Source organism: Phocoena sinus, chromosome 18 (genome assembly GCF_008692025.1).
Source record: "Phocoena sinus isolate mPhoSin1 chromosome 18, mPhoSin1.pri, whole genome shotgun sequence".
In the NCBI taxonomy this organism is placed as follows: domain Eukaryota; kingdom Metazoa; phylum Chordata; class Mammalia; order Artiodactyla; family Phocoenidae; genus Phocoena; species Phocoena sinus.
Window position 1 is genome coordinate 7,660,686 of NC_045780.1, and position 19,764 is coordinate 7,680,449.

General features: G+C 40.1%; 1 protein-coding gene across 1 annotated transcript in view; it reads left to right on the forward strand.

The window, feature by feature from the left end:
• The window catches only part of TEX26 (testis expressed 26), an 82,365-nt gene that overhangs the window by 6,952 nt on the left and 55,649 nt on the right, over window positions 1–19,764 (forward strand). The window contains 2 exon segments of the mRNA XM_032611692.1: window positions 3,796–3,964; window positions 8,139–8,307. Of these exon segments, the coding sequence (XP_032467583.1) occupies window positions 3,796–3,964; window positions 8,139–8,307 (338 nt within the window).

Sequence of the window (19,764 nt, forward strand, 5' to 3'; positions counted from 1 at the left end):
TTTTTGAATTATGGTTTTCTCAGGGTATATGCCCAGTAGTGGGATTGCTGGGTCATATGGTAATTCTGTTTTTAGTTTTTTAAGGAACCCCCATACTGTTCTCCATAGTGGCTGTATCAATTTACATTCCCACCAACAGTGCAAGAGGGTTCCCTTTTCTCCACACCCTCTCCAGCATTTGTTGTTTGCAGATTTTCTGATGATGCCCATTCTAAGTGGTGTGAGGTGATACCTCATTGTAGTTTTGATTTGCATTTCTCTAATAATTAGTGATGTTGAGCAGCTTTTCATGTGCCTCTTGGCCATCTGTATGTCTTCTTTGGAGAAGTGTCTGTTTAGGTCTTCTGCCCATTTTTTTGATTGGGTTGTTTTTTTTTTAATATTGAGCTGCATGAGCTGTTTATATATTTCGGAGATTAATCCTTCGTCTGTTGATTTGTTTGCAAATATTTTCTCCCATTCTGAGTGTTGTCTTTTCATCTTATTTATATTTTCCTTTGCTGTGCAAAAGTTTTAAGTTTCATTAGGTCCCATTTGTTTATTTTTGTTTTTATTTCCATTACTCTAATAGGTGGGTCTAAAAGATTTTGCTGTGATTTATGTCAAAGAGTGTTCTTCCTATGTTATTTTGTGCATTAATTTTGATTTTCATTTTGAGATTTTTGTGCATTAATTTTGTATCCTGCAACTTTATCAAATTCATTGATTATCTCTAGTAGTTTTCTGGTGGCACCTTTAGGATTCTCTATGTATAGTATCATGTCATCTGCAAACAGTGACAGTTTTACTTCTTCTTTTCTGATTTGGGTTCCTTTTATTTCTTTTTCTTCTCCGATGGCCATGGCTAGGACTTCCAAAACTATGTTGAATGATAGTGACAAGAGTGGACATCCTTGTCTTGTGTCTGATCTTAGAGGAAATGCTTTCAATTTTTCACCACTGAGAATGATGTTTGCTGTGGGTTTGTCATATATGGCCTGAAAAGGCACGTCTTAACAAATGACTATTAAATTACATCTGTTGCTCCTTCATTTGGAAGAAACTTATTTAATATTGTATACTCAAAAAGGACTTGGAAAATAGGAACATTAATTTCAATAAAGGTTTTCCAATATAATCTTTTTTTTTATAAAAATGCTTTTGTCATTGCATACTCTAAATATATTTTTATCCAAATCTTTGAGCTGAAGATTTAACTCATACAATTTACACCATGTTCACCTAGCTGGTAAAATCAGTCCTTCTGCTCCAACCAACAAGTGAAATTAGGTTTACTTCCTGTCAAAATAAAAATCTGACTACAATTCTAGTTTAAATAAATGTTAATATATGTTTTGAGGGATATTATGAAAACTACTGATAAATTATAGAATACATATTGTAGGGAAGATTATTAAAAGTAGACAGGAGAAGTGTAGAAAGATTCAGGTCTAATATGATTAATTACATCCAAGTAACAAAAATAATGCAATGAAATGTGTAGCTAAATATGTAAGTTATCTGTGAAGTGAGGAGTATGATAAAAACTATGAGGTTCTTTAGTTAGATATGTTCTCATGTGTGCAGAACTCTGGTGCTTGACTTTGGAAAATAATTAAATAATATCATGCATAAAAATCAGAAACAATTTCATTGATTTCTTTGGAAACCAAATCAAACATTTACTATGTATTTAATGAAAGAGAAAGTTATATATGGTAAGTATATAGTTATGTATGGAAAATTACTAGTCTGACAAGCTAGCGTATACTTTCATGTATTGTTAAATATCTTACATCATAAAATAAAATGAGGACTGGCTATATTGAAGTAAATATTCCATAATATGTTTGGGTTAAAAACTTAGCTTTAAATACCTTATTGAATGATGAATACAAAATCTGAAAAAAAGATCACAAGATTTTTATGTACCAGTTTTATCCAGTGAATCTTTAAAAATTTGATAGTCTCAGAAAAGATTCCAGGTACATTGAAAAGAATCAGCATCGCCATCCTGTACTGCTTCATCTAAACAGAGATGCTCTTCTTTCCAGCTAGTGACGTATCCTAGGGATTTTTTTAAAGCTGGAAAAATGCTTACCTTTAAATATGTAGGGGAAAGAGCCATTTTCAGCAATCTATATTCTCTGCTCTCCTCTTAGAAGCTTCTCCTTAAAGAGGGATGAACATTTGATAATTTTTAGGACAGGGAAAACTAGCCATTACTCTCAGCCACACCAATCTACAGTGTACCTACATTCAGAACATCCCTGCACCGGCCATAATGCTCTGGTTATAGCCCCACCCTTTACTCTTGACCTAGAACAGCAAGCCCTAGGTAAGTATATGGAATTTGGGTTACAAAGGAGTTCCCTGAAATCACCAAAATGAAGTTCCCTTTGCCCGGCGTCCCTCTCACCATTGGCAGCTAACACCCTGAGGTGTAATGCACCTTAGTAAGATCCTATGGTGAAGTGGGGAAGGGAGAAAAGGATGCGGGAAGGAAAAGACCCACTAGATATGCAGCTTTGTTCTCAGGCAGATACATGTTAAGAAAGAATATGCTGAGAAATGCGGATGTGAAAATCTATTCCTTTAAAGCAATTTGTGCTGTGATCCCTTTGGAAAGGTCTTCATGCACCTTCGAGGACTTCAGTTTGATTTAGGACCACAGTCATGCTTGAATCTGTACATCTGAATGACAAGTGAAATAGTACAGCATCCAGATGTATCCCAATTTCCAGATGTTTGGTTTCTTACAGACGTAACCTGAATCTTACCCAGCCCTCTTTTTTAAAAAAGTCAATATGAAATATTTTAGACACACGCAAAGGAATATACAATAAATCCCCAGCTATCATCCAGCTATAATAATCAACAACACATGGACATTCTTAATGTATATCCTCCACTTAGCCTTCCCACTGGCTAATGTTGAAGCAAATTCCAGGCATTATATCATAAGTCTAAGTATATTTTTATGTATCTCTTGAAAGATAAGGATGCTTTAAAAATATGTAACAATACCATTATCTCACCTAAAAAAGCAATTCCTTAATATCAAATAGCCAATAAGCGATCAAGTTTTCCCCAGTTGTCTCATAATTTAAAAAAAAAAACCAAACAGTTGGTTAGAAATTGAATCCAGACAAGGTCTCTGCATTGTATTCTCTTACTTCATTTAATCTGCAGGTTCCTCCACTTTTTTTTTCTGAGAATTTCTTTGTTGAAGAAACAGATGATTTGTCCTGGATTTTTCTGACTCCATCCCCATAGTGTCATTTAAAACTATCCTTCTTTTCATGTATTTCCTGTAATCTAATATTCCAAAGACTTCATCTGATTCAGGTTGGGTATTTTCACAAAAGTATTTAATAGGTGGTGTTGGGTATGTATATCCAATGCTGATCATCGCCTAGATGCATTATTTCATTAGGGACTTGCAAGCTAGTGGTATCCTAATTCTTATATTTTTCCTTTTATTAACTGGAATACTTTTTACATAAAGAAACTTTCCTTCACCAAGTATTTAGTTATACTCAAGAACTGTTTACACAGAAGAGTACTCATCTCTTTAAAAAAATTAATTAAAAAATTAATGAATTTCAGATTATTCTTTTAAATTTAGGACACTCTTACTTTTGTTAAGGGCCATAATAATATACAGGATTGTTTCTTTTCAGGGAAACCTAGAAATTAAATTATTTCTGGCATCAAGTCTTAAGGCAGCCAATCTTTCAAAAATTATTTGACATGTGTACTCTTGTGAAATTTGGTATTTAATCCCTTACTCTAGTTTCCACCCTTTTCTCACAGTCAGAAAAGTACCAGAAGATTAGGATATACATATTCACTTAGTTATCCTGTTCCCAACCAGACACAGTACAATGATGAGTATGTTTGGAAATCATATTCTAAAGAAGATTTGATCAACATTGGAACTTCAAGAGGAATCAAGAACCACAAATCTTATTACCCCAGTCAAGTAAGATAATATCTACATATCTTTTGAACGTGAGATTCTATCAATAATCCGTAAGAATGAGAGTTTGGATATATCCCAAAGATCCTTCATCATCTACAGCTGTGGTCCTTCTTAGACTATTTTTTGCTCACCTTCTCACATTTATTTCTAACTCCTACTTCCTTATCCCCTTACATAAGAAACATTTATTTTAATAAATTTATTTATTTTATTTATTTATTTTTGGCTGCGCTGGGTCTTCACCACTGTGTGCGGGCCTCTCACGGCAATGGCCTCCCCAGTTGTGGAGCACAGGCTCCAGGCACATGGGCCCCAGCAGTTGCAGCACGCAGGCCCAGTAGCTGTGGCTCACGGGCTCCAGAGCACAGGCCCACTAGTTGTGGCGCATGGGCTTAGTTGCTCCACGGCATGTGGGATCCTCCTGGACCAGAGCTCGAACCGGCTTCCCCTGCCCTGGCAGGCGGACTCTCAACCACTGCGCCACCAGGGAAGTCCCTGAAAGTTTTTTTTTTTATTGAAGTGAAATTCACGTAGCGTGGAATTAACCATTTTAATGTGAACAGATCACTGGCTATTAGTACATTCATAATGTTCTACAACCACCACCTCTGCCGCATTTCAAAATATTTTCATAATCTCAAGAGGAAACCCTGTACCCATTAAGAAAGTATTCCCTGTTTCCCTCTCCCCTAGTCTCTAGCAACTACCAATCTGCTTTCTGTCTCTAGATATTTTATATGTGGAATCATACTATACAATATGTGACCTTGGTCAGGTCCTTTTGTATCAGGAACTTCTCTTAATAATGCCGAAGGAGCTCATTAACATGAAATTTTATACAGACAATAAAACCATTAGTCAAGAAGAACTAATAGGTACTTTAAGCACATATCACATAGGCAGTAACTAGAGTGTGGTTCAGATTAATTGCTAATACATAGCAATTACATTTCTTTTTTTTTCTTTTATTCACTCTTTAATTTAGTAAATATTTACTGAGGTCTATTACAGTGGTATGTACTAAGGATCAATGAAGAATAAGACTTAATCTTAATTAAGTACATAAAGGCACAGACGTGGAGAACAAACATATGGATACCGAGGGGGAAAGTGGAGGGATGGGAGGAATTGGGAGATCGGGATTGACACATATACACTATTGATACTGTGTATAAAATAGGTAACTAATGAGAACCTGCTGTATAGCACAGGGGACTCTACTCAATGCTCAGTGGTGACCTAAATGGGAAGGAAGTCCGAAAGGGAGAGGATGTACGTATATGTACGGCTGATTCATTTTGCTGTGCAGTAGGAACTAACACAACATTGTAAAGCAACTCTACTCCAATAAAAATTAATTTTAAAAAGAGACTTAGGGGCTTCCCTGGTGGCGCAGTGGTTGAGAGTCCGCCTGCCGATGCAGGGGACACGGGTTCGCGCCCCAGTCTGGGAGGATCCCACATGCCGTGGAGCGGCTGGGCCCGTGAGCCATGGCCGCTGAGCCTGCGCGTCCGGAGCCTGTGCTCCGCAACGGGAGAGGCCACAACAGTGAGAGGCTCGCGTACTGCAAAAAAAAAAAAAAAAAAAAAAAAAAGACTTAATCTTTATCTTCAAAGGAACGCAGAGTAAATCCAGAGCCTGACTTTTGTCTTTTCTGGGTCTTCATCTCCAGTTGCTCTACTTCTATGCTGGTCCATCCTGGTCCACATGGACCAGCCCCTCAATACCCTTCTCAGCGTGGCTCCTAACTTTCCTCTCCTGCTTCACCCTCAGCCAGTCCCCACTTCCCTGCGTTCCTCACTCGCACCAACTAGACCGCATTTCATGAACACTCTGTGCATCTTTTGCTTCGGTGTTGACCCATTTTCAAAACACGCCTTTTGCTGTGTGTGCTTTTTTGATTCTTGTCTTCCTTCCCTTCCGGTAACAGAGCCTCTGGGCTTCTGTAGCACCTTATCCACAGCTCTGAGTGAGTGATTCTTATGAGAAGCTTGTTCACAATATAAGTGCCTGGGTCCCACTTCTAGAAAGTCTCAATGTCTGGGATAAGGTTCAGCAGGTATATTTTGGAATAACCTTCCTAGGTATTTCTGATGTATTATCTCCATGTGAGAACCACAGTTCCAAGTGTTATGGTTGCAAGATATCACATTCCATATCCGTGTATCCTGTATATCTCTTTCTAATCACACTGGTTTGAGATTGTCTTGAGGTAGAACAATGACTTAATTACCTTTAACCTTGGCACAGAATCCATATAGGAACTGAAAACATTTGCTTTTGAGTGTCAGCTAGGGGAGAAGGATAGGCATCTGTATCAAGTATTTCAACGGGAATTTATTTATTAATAAAGTCATTAGTAATTTACAAAAACCAACTTATAGATGCTGCTTACTGGGAACAATACCAGATGATTTTCCAAAATAGCTTAAGGAATGTCCTGATGTTTGAGCCCGAGAGTTTTCTTCTCTCTCTATAACCTTGCCTTCTCCTCGGGTGGTTTATGAGGTCATTATGAGGGCCATTGAGTACCCATGGCCTCTCTCCCTGAGTCATCTAAACTAAGAGGCACCATGTAGTGAAACCCTTTCCCACTGTGCTGGTCTGGACAGAGATCAATTTTTACAAATCAGTATTAAAATGCTCTCGAGTACCAGTAGATGACATCACATATTGTTTGATATACAATGTACATTTGAATTTATTTTGAAAAGACCTATTGAAAAACTATTTTGGAAAAAGAATAGAGGTTTGTGTTAACAGTAATTAGCACTGTTGTGACATTGCTCATCATATTTGTGGCTTTTTTTTTTTTAGGGTTATGAATACTTTATTTTTTCTAGTATCACTTATTTTATTTTTTCAGAGAAGACTTTGATCTTTATTTCTAATCTCTTTTTCATCTCCTATCACAAGTAGCTGATTTTGTCCATATTTCCACGATTTGAATTTTTTCTCTTCATTTTATTTATTTTTAAAAAATTTTTATTGGAGTATACTTGATTTACAATGTTGTGTGAGTTTCAGGTGTACAGCAATGTGAATCGGTTATATGTATACATACGTCCACTCTTTTTTAGATTCTTTTCCCACATAGTCCATTACAGAGTATTGAGTAGAGTTCCCTGTGCTATACAGTAGGTCCTTATTAGGTGATATTCATGTTTTTAATATCTGTGTCCCAATTAAAGTTGGTGTTGTATGATGTGCCTCTGAATCAACGTTTTGTAGCAAGAATTAGGGATGAACTCGCTCCAGGTGAAATGACGTGTGATTCTCTCCTCAGTTAATCTGGTGGTGCTTGTGGAACCTGGTTTTAGTCAGTGCTTCAGAGGTATTTAAGGATCATATGTTTAATGAGTATTCGTCAGCAGAGTTATTTCCAAAAATAATAGTGCTACAGTCCACTAATGACAATGATCTTACCTAACCCTCCATCGGTAAGGTTCTTTTCCTTTGAGTGGTTCTTTTCCAGATAATGGGGATGATATGCACTGCCCTGTCTAAGGTTGCCAGGTTTAGCAAATAAAAATACAGGGTGCCCAGTTAAATCTGAATAATGATGTATAACAGGTAAAAAAATGTGTACCTATACATACTTACACTAAGAAATTATTCATTGTTTATCTGAAATTCAAATTTAACTGGCATCCAGGAATTCCCTGGTAGTCCAGTAGTTAGGACCCTGTGCTTCCATTGCAGGGGGCACGGGTTTGATCCCTGGTTGGGATCAAGTCACATGGCGTGGCCCCCCCCAAATTTAAGTGGCACCCTATGTTTTATATGGCGACCGTAGCCCTAACTAAAATCTCTCACTCTGCACCCTAACCCCTGCCCCAGGGACTAGGCAGGACTACTGGAGTGAGACATGCTTCCTGAGTCCACGGAGCAGAAACAAATGAGCACTCCTAACTGATGTACAATATACTCATTAGAAACTACTTCTAATCATTTGAACTTGTACTTCCTGTGCCTCATAAAGCAGAAAATTATTTCCTGGTTGAAATGTCCCTAAAAAGTACATCGACCATACCTCCAAATGCAAGAAGAGTGTGTCTTAGTGTGATAAATTGGGAGTTACTGACAGAAGCAGAATGGAATGAAAATATGAGGCTATTTAGAAAGAGCCTACAAGGAGTAATTATTGCCTTTCATCTGTACCCCAGCTCAAAAGATTAAGCAACATTCTCAGATGTTTCTGGAATGGAAAAACTCACTTCCCCGACCAGCAGACACTGAATCTCGATGGAATTACCAAATTCCAGCTAAAATTCCTGAGCTTCAGGATTTTAGTTTCAAATATGGATGTTACTCAAGCCTACCCATTACTTCTCAGGGCCTAGGTAAGTACACCTGTAGCTTTTTTTTTTTTTTTTTTTTTTTTTGCTGTATGTGGGCCTCTCACTGTTGTGGCCTCTCCCATTGCAGAACACAGGCTCACGAGCCATGGCTCACGGGCCCAGCCGCTCCGCGGCATGTGGGATCTTCCCGGACCGGGGCACGAACCCGCGTCCCCTGCATCGGCAGGCGGACTCTCAACCACTGCGCCACCAGGGAAGCCCTCACACCTGCAGCTTTTAAAACAACTTCATAGACTGTTCTCGCTCCAAGATTCCTCAACACATAGGGCCCTGGTGGGTGACCTTGATAATAGTCATAGAGAATGTCAATGACCCCTGAATGGAATCAAAACTAGGACTCTGGGGCACTTAGCCTCAAACCCAGGGAATGAGGATGATGTCTCAGAAGAGAAATGACTGCTTGTGCTGTGAAATGAGTACATCCTCTGCCTGGGAGGGACAGTTGTTGGGATTGGGGGACATGCCCCCCACATAAAATGAAAGGAAGGGTTTAGTTGCTATTAAACAACCAAAAGAAAAAAAAAGTTCCTCGGGAATCAAATTAGACTTGTCAGTTATCCCCTGGAAGTTTATCCACACAGCACATCCTTCAAGCATCTTTGCATTCAGCAGTGATTTTACTTGAGTGTTCTTTTATGACCCCAACTGCTACTGTTTACAACAGAAAAGTTTTTAAAAGTTCCATTGACCAAGCCACCTCCGAGTTCCTGGGTAAGAGGACGATCTGGCGTTAGTCTGAGACAGTGATTTATTCCTTGCATGGAGTTGGGATCAAGTAGCGCTTTAGACAAAAATCACATAACTGGAGAGTAAACCAGGAACACCCCCCGCCCCCCCCCCCCCACACCTGATATCCAGCCCTCAGCTGGCGTTTGTAACACTGAGCATGACAACATGGACATTGAATAGGAAAACATGTTATCACTCGCATTCTTCCTTTCTCTTAGTTTTGGCTGCAGAGATGGCAAGTGCTAGAAGTGACAAAGCTTTACAGTTTCACAAAGTACAATTTAAAAATACGTCATTAGGATTAGGGGACCATAGATGTTCAGAACCAGAAAAGACTCCTTCAATTTCTAGGTGAGGAAATGGAGGCCAGAGAGTTGAAGGGCCTCCCATGATCAGTTATCACTCAAAGATTGCAAAGCTTCCCAACACTGCTGGGCAGAAAAGCAACGCTGGCTTGGATGAAACTTTTGGAACAATAGTCTCTATTGTTTTGTTTATCATCACATCACCCAGACCAAGCCCTGTCTAGGTGCTTCACACATAGCATTCCTTGTCCATTCAACTGCGCTAGGTAAGTATCATTACCTGTATTCAAAGATGAGGAAATGAATAAATGGAGAGGACAGGTGTATTTGCCAGCGCAGAACTGAAACCTAAGTTTATTTCATTCCGAAATCCATGCTCTTTCCAGGAAGTCTTGCTGATCCCTTGAATACTGTTTGCTCTTTTTAATCAATAATTAACATAATTGTGTCTTTTTAGCTATTAGACATACTATCCTTTGATTATTTTGGTCTCATTGATTTTATATTTAGAGTACTATTATCAGGTATTTGCCTCCTTCCTAGAATTTCTCTATTTAGCATTTAAATAGTTAAATAGAAATTTTCATCCTGTTTTTCTTCATAATTTTCAGACCGACAGATTCTTGATCGCTTTATTTACTCTTACTGTGATGTTGACAAAGGGACGGAGATGTTGACAAAGGGACGGATAAAAAAGGAAAATAGTTCAAATGAAGAAAATCTGAACGTAACTAGGTTATTTTCTCAATAATCAAGGAAAAATAAGATCCAAATTGTTCTAAGTATAATTTCATCATGACTTTGTGTTATTTTGTTTGTGTGTGTGTGTGTGTGTATGTGTTTTAATTAACTAATTTATTTATTTTTGGCTGCGTTGGGTCTTCGTTGCCGCGCGTGGGCTTTTCTCTAGTTGCGGCGAGCGGAGGCTACTCTTCATTGTGGTGCGCAGCCTTCTCACTGAGGTGGCTTCTCTTGTTGTGGAGCATGGTCTCTAGGCGCGCGGGCTTCAGTAGTTGTGGCTCGCGGGCTCTAGAGCGCAGGCTCAGTGGTTGTGGCGCACGGGCTTAGTTGCTCCGCGGGATGTGGGATCTTCTTGGACCAGAGCTTGAACCCGTGTCCCCTGCATTGGCAGGCGGATTCTCAACCACTGCACCACCAGGAAAGCCCTGGGTTTTTATCTGTTTGTTTTGTTTTTTTTTAAGAAGATGTTGGGGGTAGGAGTTTATTAATTTATTTATTTTGTCTGTGTTGGATCTTCGTTTCTGTGCGAGGGCTTTCTCTAGTTGTGGCAAGCGGGGGCCACTCTTCATCGCGGCGCGCGGGCCTCTCACTATTGCGGCCTCTCTTGTTGAGGAGCACAGGCTCCAGACGCGCAGGCTCAGCAGTTATGGCTCACGGGCCCAGTTGCTCCGCGGCATGTGGGATCCTCCCAGACCAGAGCTCGAACCCGTGTCCCCTGCATTAGTAGGCAGATTCTCAACCACTGTGCCACCAGGGAAGGCTACCCTGTTTGTTTTATTTTTAAACAATAAAATCATTTAGGGCTGCAAGTCATCTCTTCCCTTCCCACCTCCCTACCTACCTAGTTTTAACTGTATCCAGTAGGTTTTTTTTTTATTTATTTATTTTTTATTTATTTATTTTTGGCTGCATTGGGTCTTTGTTGCTGCACGCAAGCTTTCTCTAGTTGTGGCGAGCAGGGGCTACTCTTCATTGCGGTGTGATGGCTTGTCATTGCTGAGGCTTCTCTTGTTGCGGAGCACAAGCTCTAGGCACGTGGGCTCAGTAGTTGTGGCGCATGGGCTTAGTTGCTCCACGGCATGTGGGATCTTCCCGGACCAGGGCTAGAACCCATGTCCGCTGCCTTGGCAGGTGGATTCTTAACCACTGTGCCACCAGGGAAGGCCCCAATAGCTTTTGATATAATGTTTTTTTCCTATTCTCTTTTGGATGCTTAATTTGTGTCTTCAATTCTGATTTTCTCTTTGAACCAAGAAGTATGTGGAAGAGGTTTCTTAACTTTTCAATAATTACGGGATTAAAAAATCCTTTTTATTATTGATTTCCTATTTGAAAGTTAAAAAACAAATCTCTGCTTTGGGAAAATTAGCAAGAAAATTTTTATGCCAAGATTAATTTGTGTATTAGATGAATATCAGAAGAAAAAATGTGTAGTTTATTGTATTTTTCAAGCCCCTTCTACCTTTGCCTTAATTGCATATTTGACCTGTCAAATTCTGAGGCAATAATATTTGAAACATTCCACAATAAAAATGTTTTCATCAATATGTCCTTGTATTTCTGGGATTTTTGCTACATATTTTTGGCTACTATGTTGTTTATCAATGCTTATGACTTATACAGAGCTTCTTCATTAATTAATTTTTTTCCCATTACATGTTATTCCTCTTTGACCCCGTTAATGATTTTGACCTTAAATTACATTTTAATTGATATTCATGTTGCCATTCATGCTGGGTTTGTATTTTATTTGCATTTACTTAATTCCCCATTTTTCTTTTTTGCTGTTTATGTCTTTCTTGGAGCACTGGGGACTGTAGCTGTGGCCAACCAGTAGTTTCATGTGGATTCTCTCTTAGTTTAGTATATATAGTGGGACTTCCTGTCCTCACAACACTCTCCAAATCATGGTCCATATTCCATCGGGATCTTAAACTAAATATTAAAAAATGAGTCGTCCTTCATTCAATAAATATTTATTGAACACCTGCTATGTGGCAGTGTTGTAGGTCATGGGAATATATTTGTAGTGAAAAAACATACATGGAGCTTACATTCTAGAAGAAGGGCCAGATCAAAAACAAGTCAAAATGAACAGTATAATTACAAAATGTAAGTGCCACACACAGTGTAAGCAGTGCTGTGATGGGGGGCCTCACAGCACTCATGTGAGGAGGCCTCACACAGCTGTGAGGAGGCCTCATTTAAGCTGACCCATTAAGAGGGGAAAGAACCAGCCATGTGAAGAGATGAGCAACAGCTTTCCAGGCTTGCGGACCAGCAAGGCAAGGGCGTCAAAGTAGGAAAGAGCTTGAAGTGTTTCTTGAAACGTCCTAGAAACAGTCAGAAGGTAGAGTGGCTGAAGCATTGTGAGTTGGCTAGGGACAGGGCAGAGGGTCAGTCATACAAAAGAGGTCACAGGGGCGGGGGTCAGATCATGCATGGACTGAGTGCCATTGGCTCCTAATAGCATGGACTCTCTTGTTGTAGTTTCTGTGTTCCAGAATAGTCAATAAATTTCTGTTGGTTCAAGTTGTGGGCCCCTCATGAACGTGGTTTGGTTTTACGTTAATCCTCTAACAAAGCCTTGTCTGGGGCTGGAGTGTTCACCCCTGCAGACGTGTTGTGGCTGCGTCTTCAGCATTTGCTGTCCTCCGGGAATCCCAGATGGGATCCTTGACCTCTTAAATGAATTTCTGAAAAAATTTATATACATTAGAGTTCACTCTTTGTGCTGTAAATTTTCTATGTTTTGACAGAAGCATAGTGTCATATCCATCATTATAGTATCATACAGAAAAGTTTCACCACCTAAAATATCCCCTTGCTTCACCTAGTTGACTCTCCTCCCAAACCTGTCGTTACTTCTTTGGAGACAGTTTTGGTATTCTAAGGGCAGGACAGCCAAGAAAAGCCACTATCACCCACTGCCTCGCAGCAGACAGCCTGGGGATGAATGTAGCCTCCCATCTGGCTGGAAACAGAAAGGCATACCACATACAGAATTGTAGAACAGGTAAGTGACTGCCACTCTAGAGCCAGAAATGCTACATTTATAAACATGCACTATTAGACAGACTTTTTCTTTGGGCACTGTGGTAAACTAAATTATTGTCCCCAGTTCTTCATCTCTCCCTGCCTCCACACTCTTTGGAAGGTATTTCCCCAGCCTTTGACTGTGAGCTTGGTCATGTGACTTGCTTTAGCCAATGGGATGTTAGCAGACATAAGTCTGGGCTGCCCACTGGTCCCAGGAGAAGGATGAGAGTCACGTGGATGGGAGCTACTGCTGTGGTCAGTTTGCGTACCCCCAGAATTCATCTGTTGAAATTCTAATCCCCAAGGTGACGATGGTATTAGGAGGTGGGACCTTTGGAGGTGATGAGGTCATGAAGCAGAGCCCTCATGATTGGGATTAGTGCCCTTATAAAAGAGACCCCACAGAGCTCCCTTCTGCCATGTAAGGACACAGAGAAAAGATGGCCATCTGAACCAGAAAGTCCTCACCAGACACCAGATCTGTTTGTGCCATGATCTTGGAATTCCAGCCTCCAGAAATATGAGAAATAAATGTTTGTTGCTTATAAACTACCTAGTTTATGATGTTTTGTTTTAGCAGCCTAATACAGCTACCCTAGCTGACCCTCCCTAGGGACCCACAAAGTGTGAGTGAGAAATAAGTGCTTCCCATTGCATGCCACTGAGATTAATACAGCAAGAGCTAATAGATACAGGCACAGTATTTATTTAGATGAGACGTCTCTGGAACCCTCAAAATGAAATGAAAGGTTTGGTAGAATCCGCTTTCCCTCTTAAAAATATTGTCTGATCACCACTGACAAATGCATTTAAAAAGTGATTGTCTTCTAAGATAGGAGAGTGTTGTTGTGGTCCTTTTGTATTTTAAAACCTGCCAAATAATGAAGGCATTTTAAACGTTGAACACTTCAAAGGTTCTCACGAGGCCAGTGGCCACGGCTTATTTTAATGTGCCAAAGGATGTGAATGAGTGCTTTAATATGTTCCTTTTTTCAGAGCAGATTGTCAAGACCAGATCAATGTACTTGATGTGAGTTAATTATGTACCTTCATTATTATATTTCAAAGAGAGCAGTGTTTCAACACAGATAATGATTCTGAAATTCTTTCTATTGTGGTATATACCCCTGATGGCTCTTTTGATTCTCTTTCTAACCTCCTGCAAAACTCACTGCCCCCTGCCGACACACACACATCCTATCCCAAAAAGTACATGTTTCTATGCTTTCCAGAAACATCTGTTCTTTGTTTTTAACCTCTTGAAAAAAACTGTTTTATAAATAGGTTTTTTCCCCCATTTTTTTCTAGTTTTATTGAGATATAATTGATATATAACATTGTATTAGTTTAAGGTGTACAACATAATGATTTGATATATGTTTATATTGCAAAATGATCACAATAGGTTTAGTTGACATCCATCACCTCACATAGTTGCAGTTTTTTTCCTTGTGATGAGAACTTTTAAGGTTTACTCTCAGCAACTTTCAAAAATACAATACAGTATTGTTAACTATAGTTACCATGCTGTACATTAGATTCCCCAAAACGTATTGATCTTATAACTGGAAGTTCGTACCTTTTGACCACCTTCACTCATTTCCCCTTCCCTCAGTCTTCCGTACCCCCCAACTATCACCAGTCTTTTGCCTGAACCTTATCATTCAACCTAGCTCTAGCTCTTGGTTGTCTCCTTTTTTTTTTTTTAATTTTATATTATTTATTCTTGTATACAGCAGGTCCTTATTAGTCATCAGTTTTATACACATCAGTGTGTACATGTCAATCCCAATCGCCCAATTCATCACACCACCCCCCCACCCCCCCGCCGCGTTCCCCCCTTGGTGTCCAGGCGTTTGTTCTCTACATCTGTGTCTCAATTTCTGCCCTGCAAACTGGTTCATCTGTACCATTTTTCTAGGTTCCACATACATGTGTTAATATAACATATTTGTTTTTCTCTTTCTGACTTACTTCACTCTGTATGACAGTCTCTAGATCCACCCACGTCTCTACAACTGACCCAATTTCGTTCCTTTTTATGGCTGAGTAATATTCCATTGTATATATGTACCACATCTTCTTTATCCACTCGTCTGTCGATGGGCATTTAGGTTGCTTCCATGACCTGGCTACTGTAAATAGTGCTGCAATGAACATTGGGGTGCATGTGTATTTTTGAATTATAGTTTTCTCAGGGTGTATGCCCAGTAGTGGGACTGCTGGGTCATATGGTAATTCTATTTTTAGTTTTTTAAGGAAGCTCCATACTGTTCTCCATAGTGGCTGTATCAGTTTACATTCCCACCAACAGTGCAAGAGGGTTCCCTTTTCTCCACACCCTCTCCAGCATGTGTTGTTTGTAGATTTTCTGATGATGCCCATTCTAGCTGGTGTGAGGTGATACCTCATTGTAGTTTTGATTTGCATTTCTCTAGTAATTAGTGATGTTGAGCAGCTTTTCATGTGCTTCTTGGCCATCTGTATGTCTTCTTTGGAGAAATGTCTATTTAGGTCTTCTGCCCATTTTTGGATTGGGATTTTTTTTTTTTAATATTGAGCTACATGAGCTGTCTATATATTTTGAAGATTAATCCTTTGTCTGTTGATTCGTTGGCAAATATTTTCTCCCATGCTGAGGATTGTCTTTTCGTCTTGTTTATGGTTTCCTTTGCTGTGCAAAACCTTTGAAGTTTCATTAGGTCCCATTTGTTTATTTTTGTTTTCATTTCCATTATTCTAGGAGGTGGATCAAAAAAGATCTTTCTGTGATTTATGTCAAAGAGTGTTCTTCCTATGTTTTCCTGTAAGAGTTTTATAGTGTCCAGTCTTACATTTAGGTCTATAATCCATTTGGAGTTTATTTTTGTGTATGGTGTTAGGGAGTGTTCTAATTTCATTCTTTGACATGTACCTGTCCAGTTTTCCAAGCACCACTTATTGAAGAGACTGTCTTTTCTCCATTGTATATCCTTGCCTTCTTTGTCATAGGTGAGTTGACCATAGGTGTGTGTGTTTATCTCTGGGCTTTCTATCCTGTTCCATTGATCTATATTTCTGTTTTTGTGCCAGTACCATATTGTCTTGATTACTGTAGATTTGTAGTATAGTCTGAAGTCAGGGAGTCTGATTCCTCCAGCTCTGTTTTTTTTCCTCAAGATTGCTTTGGCTATTCGGGGTCTTTTGTGTTTCCATACAAATTTTAAGATTTTTTCGTTCTAGTTCTATAAAAAAAATGCCACTGGTAATTTGATAGGGATTGCATTGAATCTGTAGGTTGCTTTGGGTAGTATAGTCATTTTCACAATATTGATTCTTCCAGACCAAGAACATGGTATATCCCTCCATCTGTTTGTGTCATCTTTGATTTCTTTCATCAGTGTCTTATAGTTTTCTGAGTACAGGTCTTTTACTTCCTTAGGTAGGTTTATTCCTAGGTATTTTATTCTTTTTGTTGCAATGGTGAATGGGATTGTTTCCTTAATTTCTCTTTCTGATCTTTCGTTGTTAGTGTATAGGAATGCAAGAGATTTCTGCACATTAATTTTGCATCCTGCTACTTTACCAAATTCATTGATTAGCTCTAGTACTTTTCTGGTAGCATTTTTAGGATTCTCTATGTATAGTATCATGTCATCTGCAAACAGTGACAGTTTTACTTCTTCTTTCCCAATTTGTATTCCTTTTATTTCTTTTTCTTCTCTGATTGCCATGGCTAGGACTTGCAAAACTATGTTAAATAATAGTGGCGAGAGTGGACATCCTTGTCTTGTTCCTGATCTTAGAGTGCTTTCAGTTTTTCAACATTGAGAATGATGTTTGTCATATATGGCCTGTGGGTTTGTCATATATAGCCTTTATTATGTTATTATGTACTTTTCTTTTTTTGTAGTATCCTTGTCTGGTTTTGGTATCAGGGTGATGGTGGCCTCATAGAATGAGTTTGGGAGTGTTCCTTCCTCTGAAATTTTTTGGAAGAGTTTGAGAAGGATGGGTGTTAGCTCTTCTCTAAATGATTGATAGAATTCACCTGTGAAGCCATCTGGTCCTGGGCTTTTGTTTGTTGGAAGATTTTTAATCACAGTTTCAATTTCATTACTTGTGATTGGTTTGCTTATATTTTCTATTTCTTCCTGGTTCAGTCTTGGAAGGCTATACTTTTCTAAGGATTTGTCCATTTCTTGATGGTTGTCCATTTTATTGGCATAGAGTTGCTTGTAGTAGTAGTCTCTTAGGATGCTTTGTATTTCTGCGGTGTCTGTTGTAACTTCTCCTTTTTCATTTCTAATTTTATTGATTTGAGTCCCCTTCCTCTTTTTCTTGATGAGTCTGGCTAATGGTTTATCAATTTTGTTTGTCTTCTCAAAGAACCAGCTTTTAGTTTTATTGGTCTTTGCTATTGTTTTCTTTGCTCAGCTCAGTAAAACTTTATTCTGCTGTCTGCTGATGGGTGGGGCTGGGTTCCCTCCCTGTTGGTTGTTTGGCCTGAGGCAACCCAACACTGGAGCCTACCTGGGCTCTTTGGTGGGGCTAATGACAGACTCTGGGAGGGCTCACGCCAAGGAGTACTTCCTAGAACTTCTGCTGCCTGTGTCCTTGTCCCCACGGTGAACCACAGCCACCACCCGCCTCTGCAGGAGACCCTCCAACACTAGCAGGTAGGTCTGGTTCAGTCTCCTGTGGGGTCACTGTTCCTTCCCCTGGGTCCCGATGTGCACACTACTTTGTGTGTGCCCTCCAAGAGTGGAGTCTCTGTTTTCCCCAGTTCTGTCGAAGTCCTGCAATCACATCCCTCTAGTCTTCAAAGTCTGATTCACTAGGAATTCATCCTCCCGTTGCTGGACCTCCAGGTTGGGAAGCCTGACGTGGGGCTCAGAACCTTCAGTCCAGTGGGTGGACTTCTGTGGTATAAGTGTTCTCCAGTCTGTGAGTCACCCACCCATCCGTTACGGGATTTGATTTTGCTGTGATTGCGCCCCCCCACCATCTCATTGTGGCTTCTCCTTTGTCTTTGGTTGTGAGATATCTTTTCTGATGAGTTCCAGTGTCTTCCTGTCGATGGTTGTCCAGCAGCTAGTTGTGATGCTGGTGTTCTCGCCAGAGGGAGTGAGAGCACGTCCTTCTACTCCGCCATCTTGGTTCCTTATCTATAAATATGTTTATGCTCTATTTTGTTAAAAAATGCTTTCATGAATAGAAGAGTAGAAAAATAACATCACTTTAAACTGAAGACTGCAATAATTTGTAAAAAATTTAAAAATCACAATGGGACATGTGTAGATGAGTTTTCATTATGTGGTAAAAATCTCCTGTCTGTACAAGAGGTATATGAGCCAGAGCAATGCTTCTCAATCTTGACTGCACGATAGAAGGGCCTGGAGAGATTGGAGGATAGAGGCCACTCCCCAGACCAACTGCATCAGAAAATCTAGGGATGGAACCTGCAGCAGTCTGTTCTAAAATTCCCTAGGGTGATTCCAATGCACAGCAAAGAGGAAGCCACACTGACCTAGGGGAGCGGCAAGTTGTACCTGCTTAGTTTAAGTGGATGGCTCAGTCAGGCTCTAGGCAGGAAACAGAATCCCCCCCATTTGTTTCACATGATGGGGCTTGAATGAACGGACTACTTCTGAGGGTGAGGTTTGCAGAGGCTAACAATGGAAGGAAGCTGTTACCAGCTCTAGGCCTGAACGGACAATGTGACTGGAGCCCAGTGAGACCCAGTTGCGTGGAGGAGCTGCTGTCCCCTGGGGCTGTGGTCACAGAGAGAAAGAGCCGTGGCCAGAGACATGAAACAGGGAGAGACAGGGGGAGAAATACTCCACTCTTGCTTTCTCCTTCCCTCCGATACAATCTGAGCTCCTCCAGCGGCGCTCATTGACCAAGCCCAACGGACGCCACCAGAAATGTACTGAGGAAGATGCAGCCCAAAGGGTCAGGCTCCGGTGGCACAGAGTGGGCTAGGGAAGGTATTAAGGGGATCTGGAGGCCAAACAGAACATAACCAACACAGCCGGCCAGCTTTTCTCAACCAAAACCAAAAGCAGAGTGTGTGGCCAAGTACTGAATATGATTTCTGAATGTGATTTTGTAGAACACTTTATAAAACAGCGAATTTATTCATTTAAAGAATCATCTTTTAAAAAATAATCACATTTCATGAATTGAGATGGTTCCAGAAAATCCAAACTGTTCAAACTTTATCCCTCATTCAACATTTAAAGCAAAATATTTTCAGGAATTCCCTGTCAGTCCAGGTTGGGACTCCGAGCTTTCACTGCCGAGGACCCAGGTTCAATCTCTGGTCGGGAAACTAAGGTCCCACAAGCTACATGGCATGGCCAAAAATAAAAATAAAATATTTTTAAGTCTTTTGTGCCAGACACTGTGCTGTACTAGATACCGAAATCAAAGACGGAATAACCATTCTTAAAGATTTAAGAGTCTAGTGGGGAATACAGACAAGTTAGCGATGTTACATTTTACCAGCCCAGGGTGGTGTACCCCACTTCGGGGGCACTCCCTGCCCCCAACTCCAGGCACATGGTTCTGATGTCAGCTGAAAACCCACTGCAGTCAGCCTGGGCCATGTTTCGTACCTCTCCTCTCTGGCCACCGTTGGGGT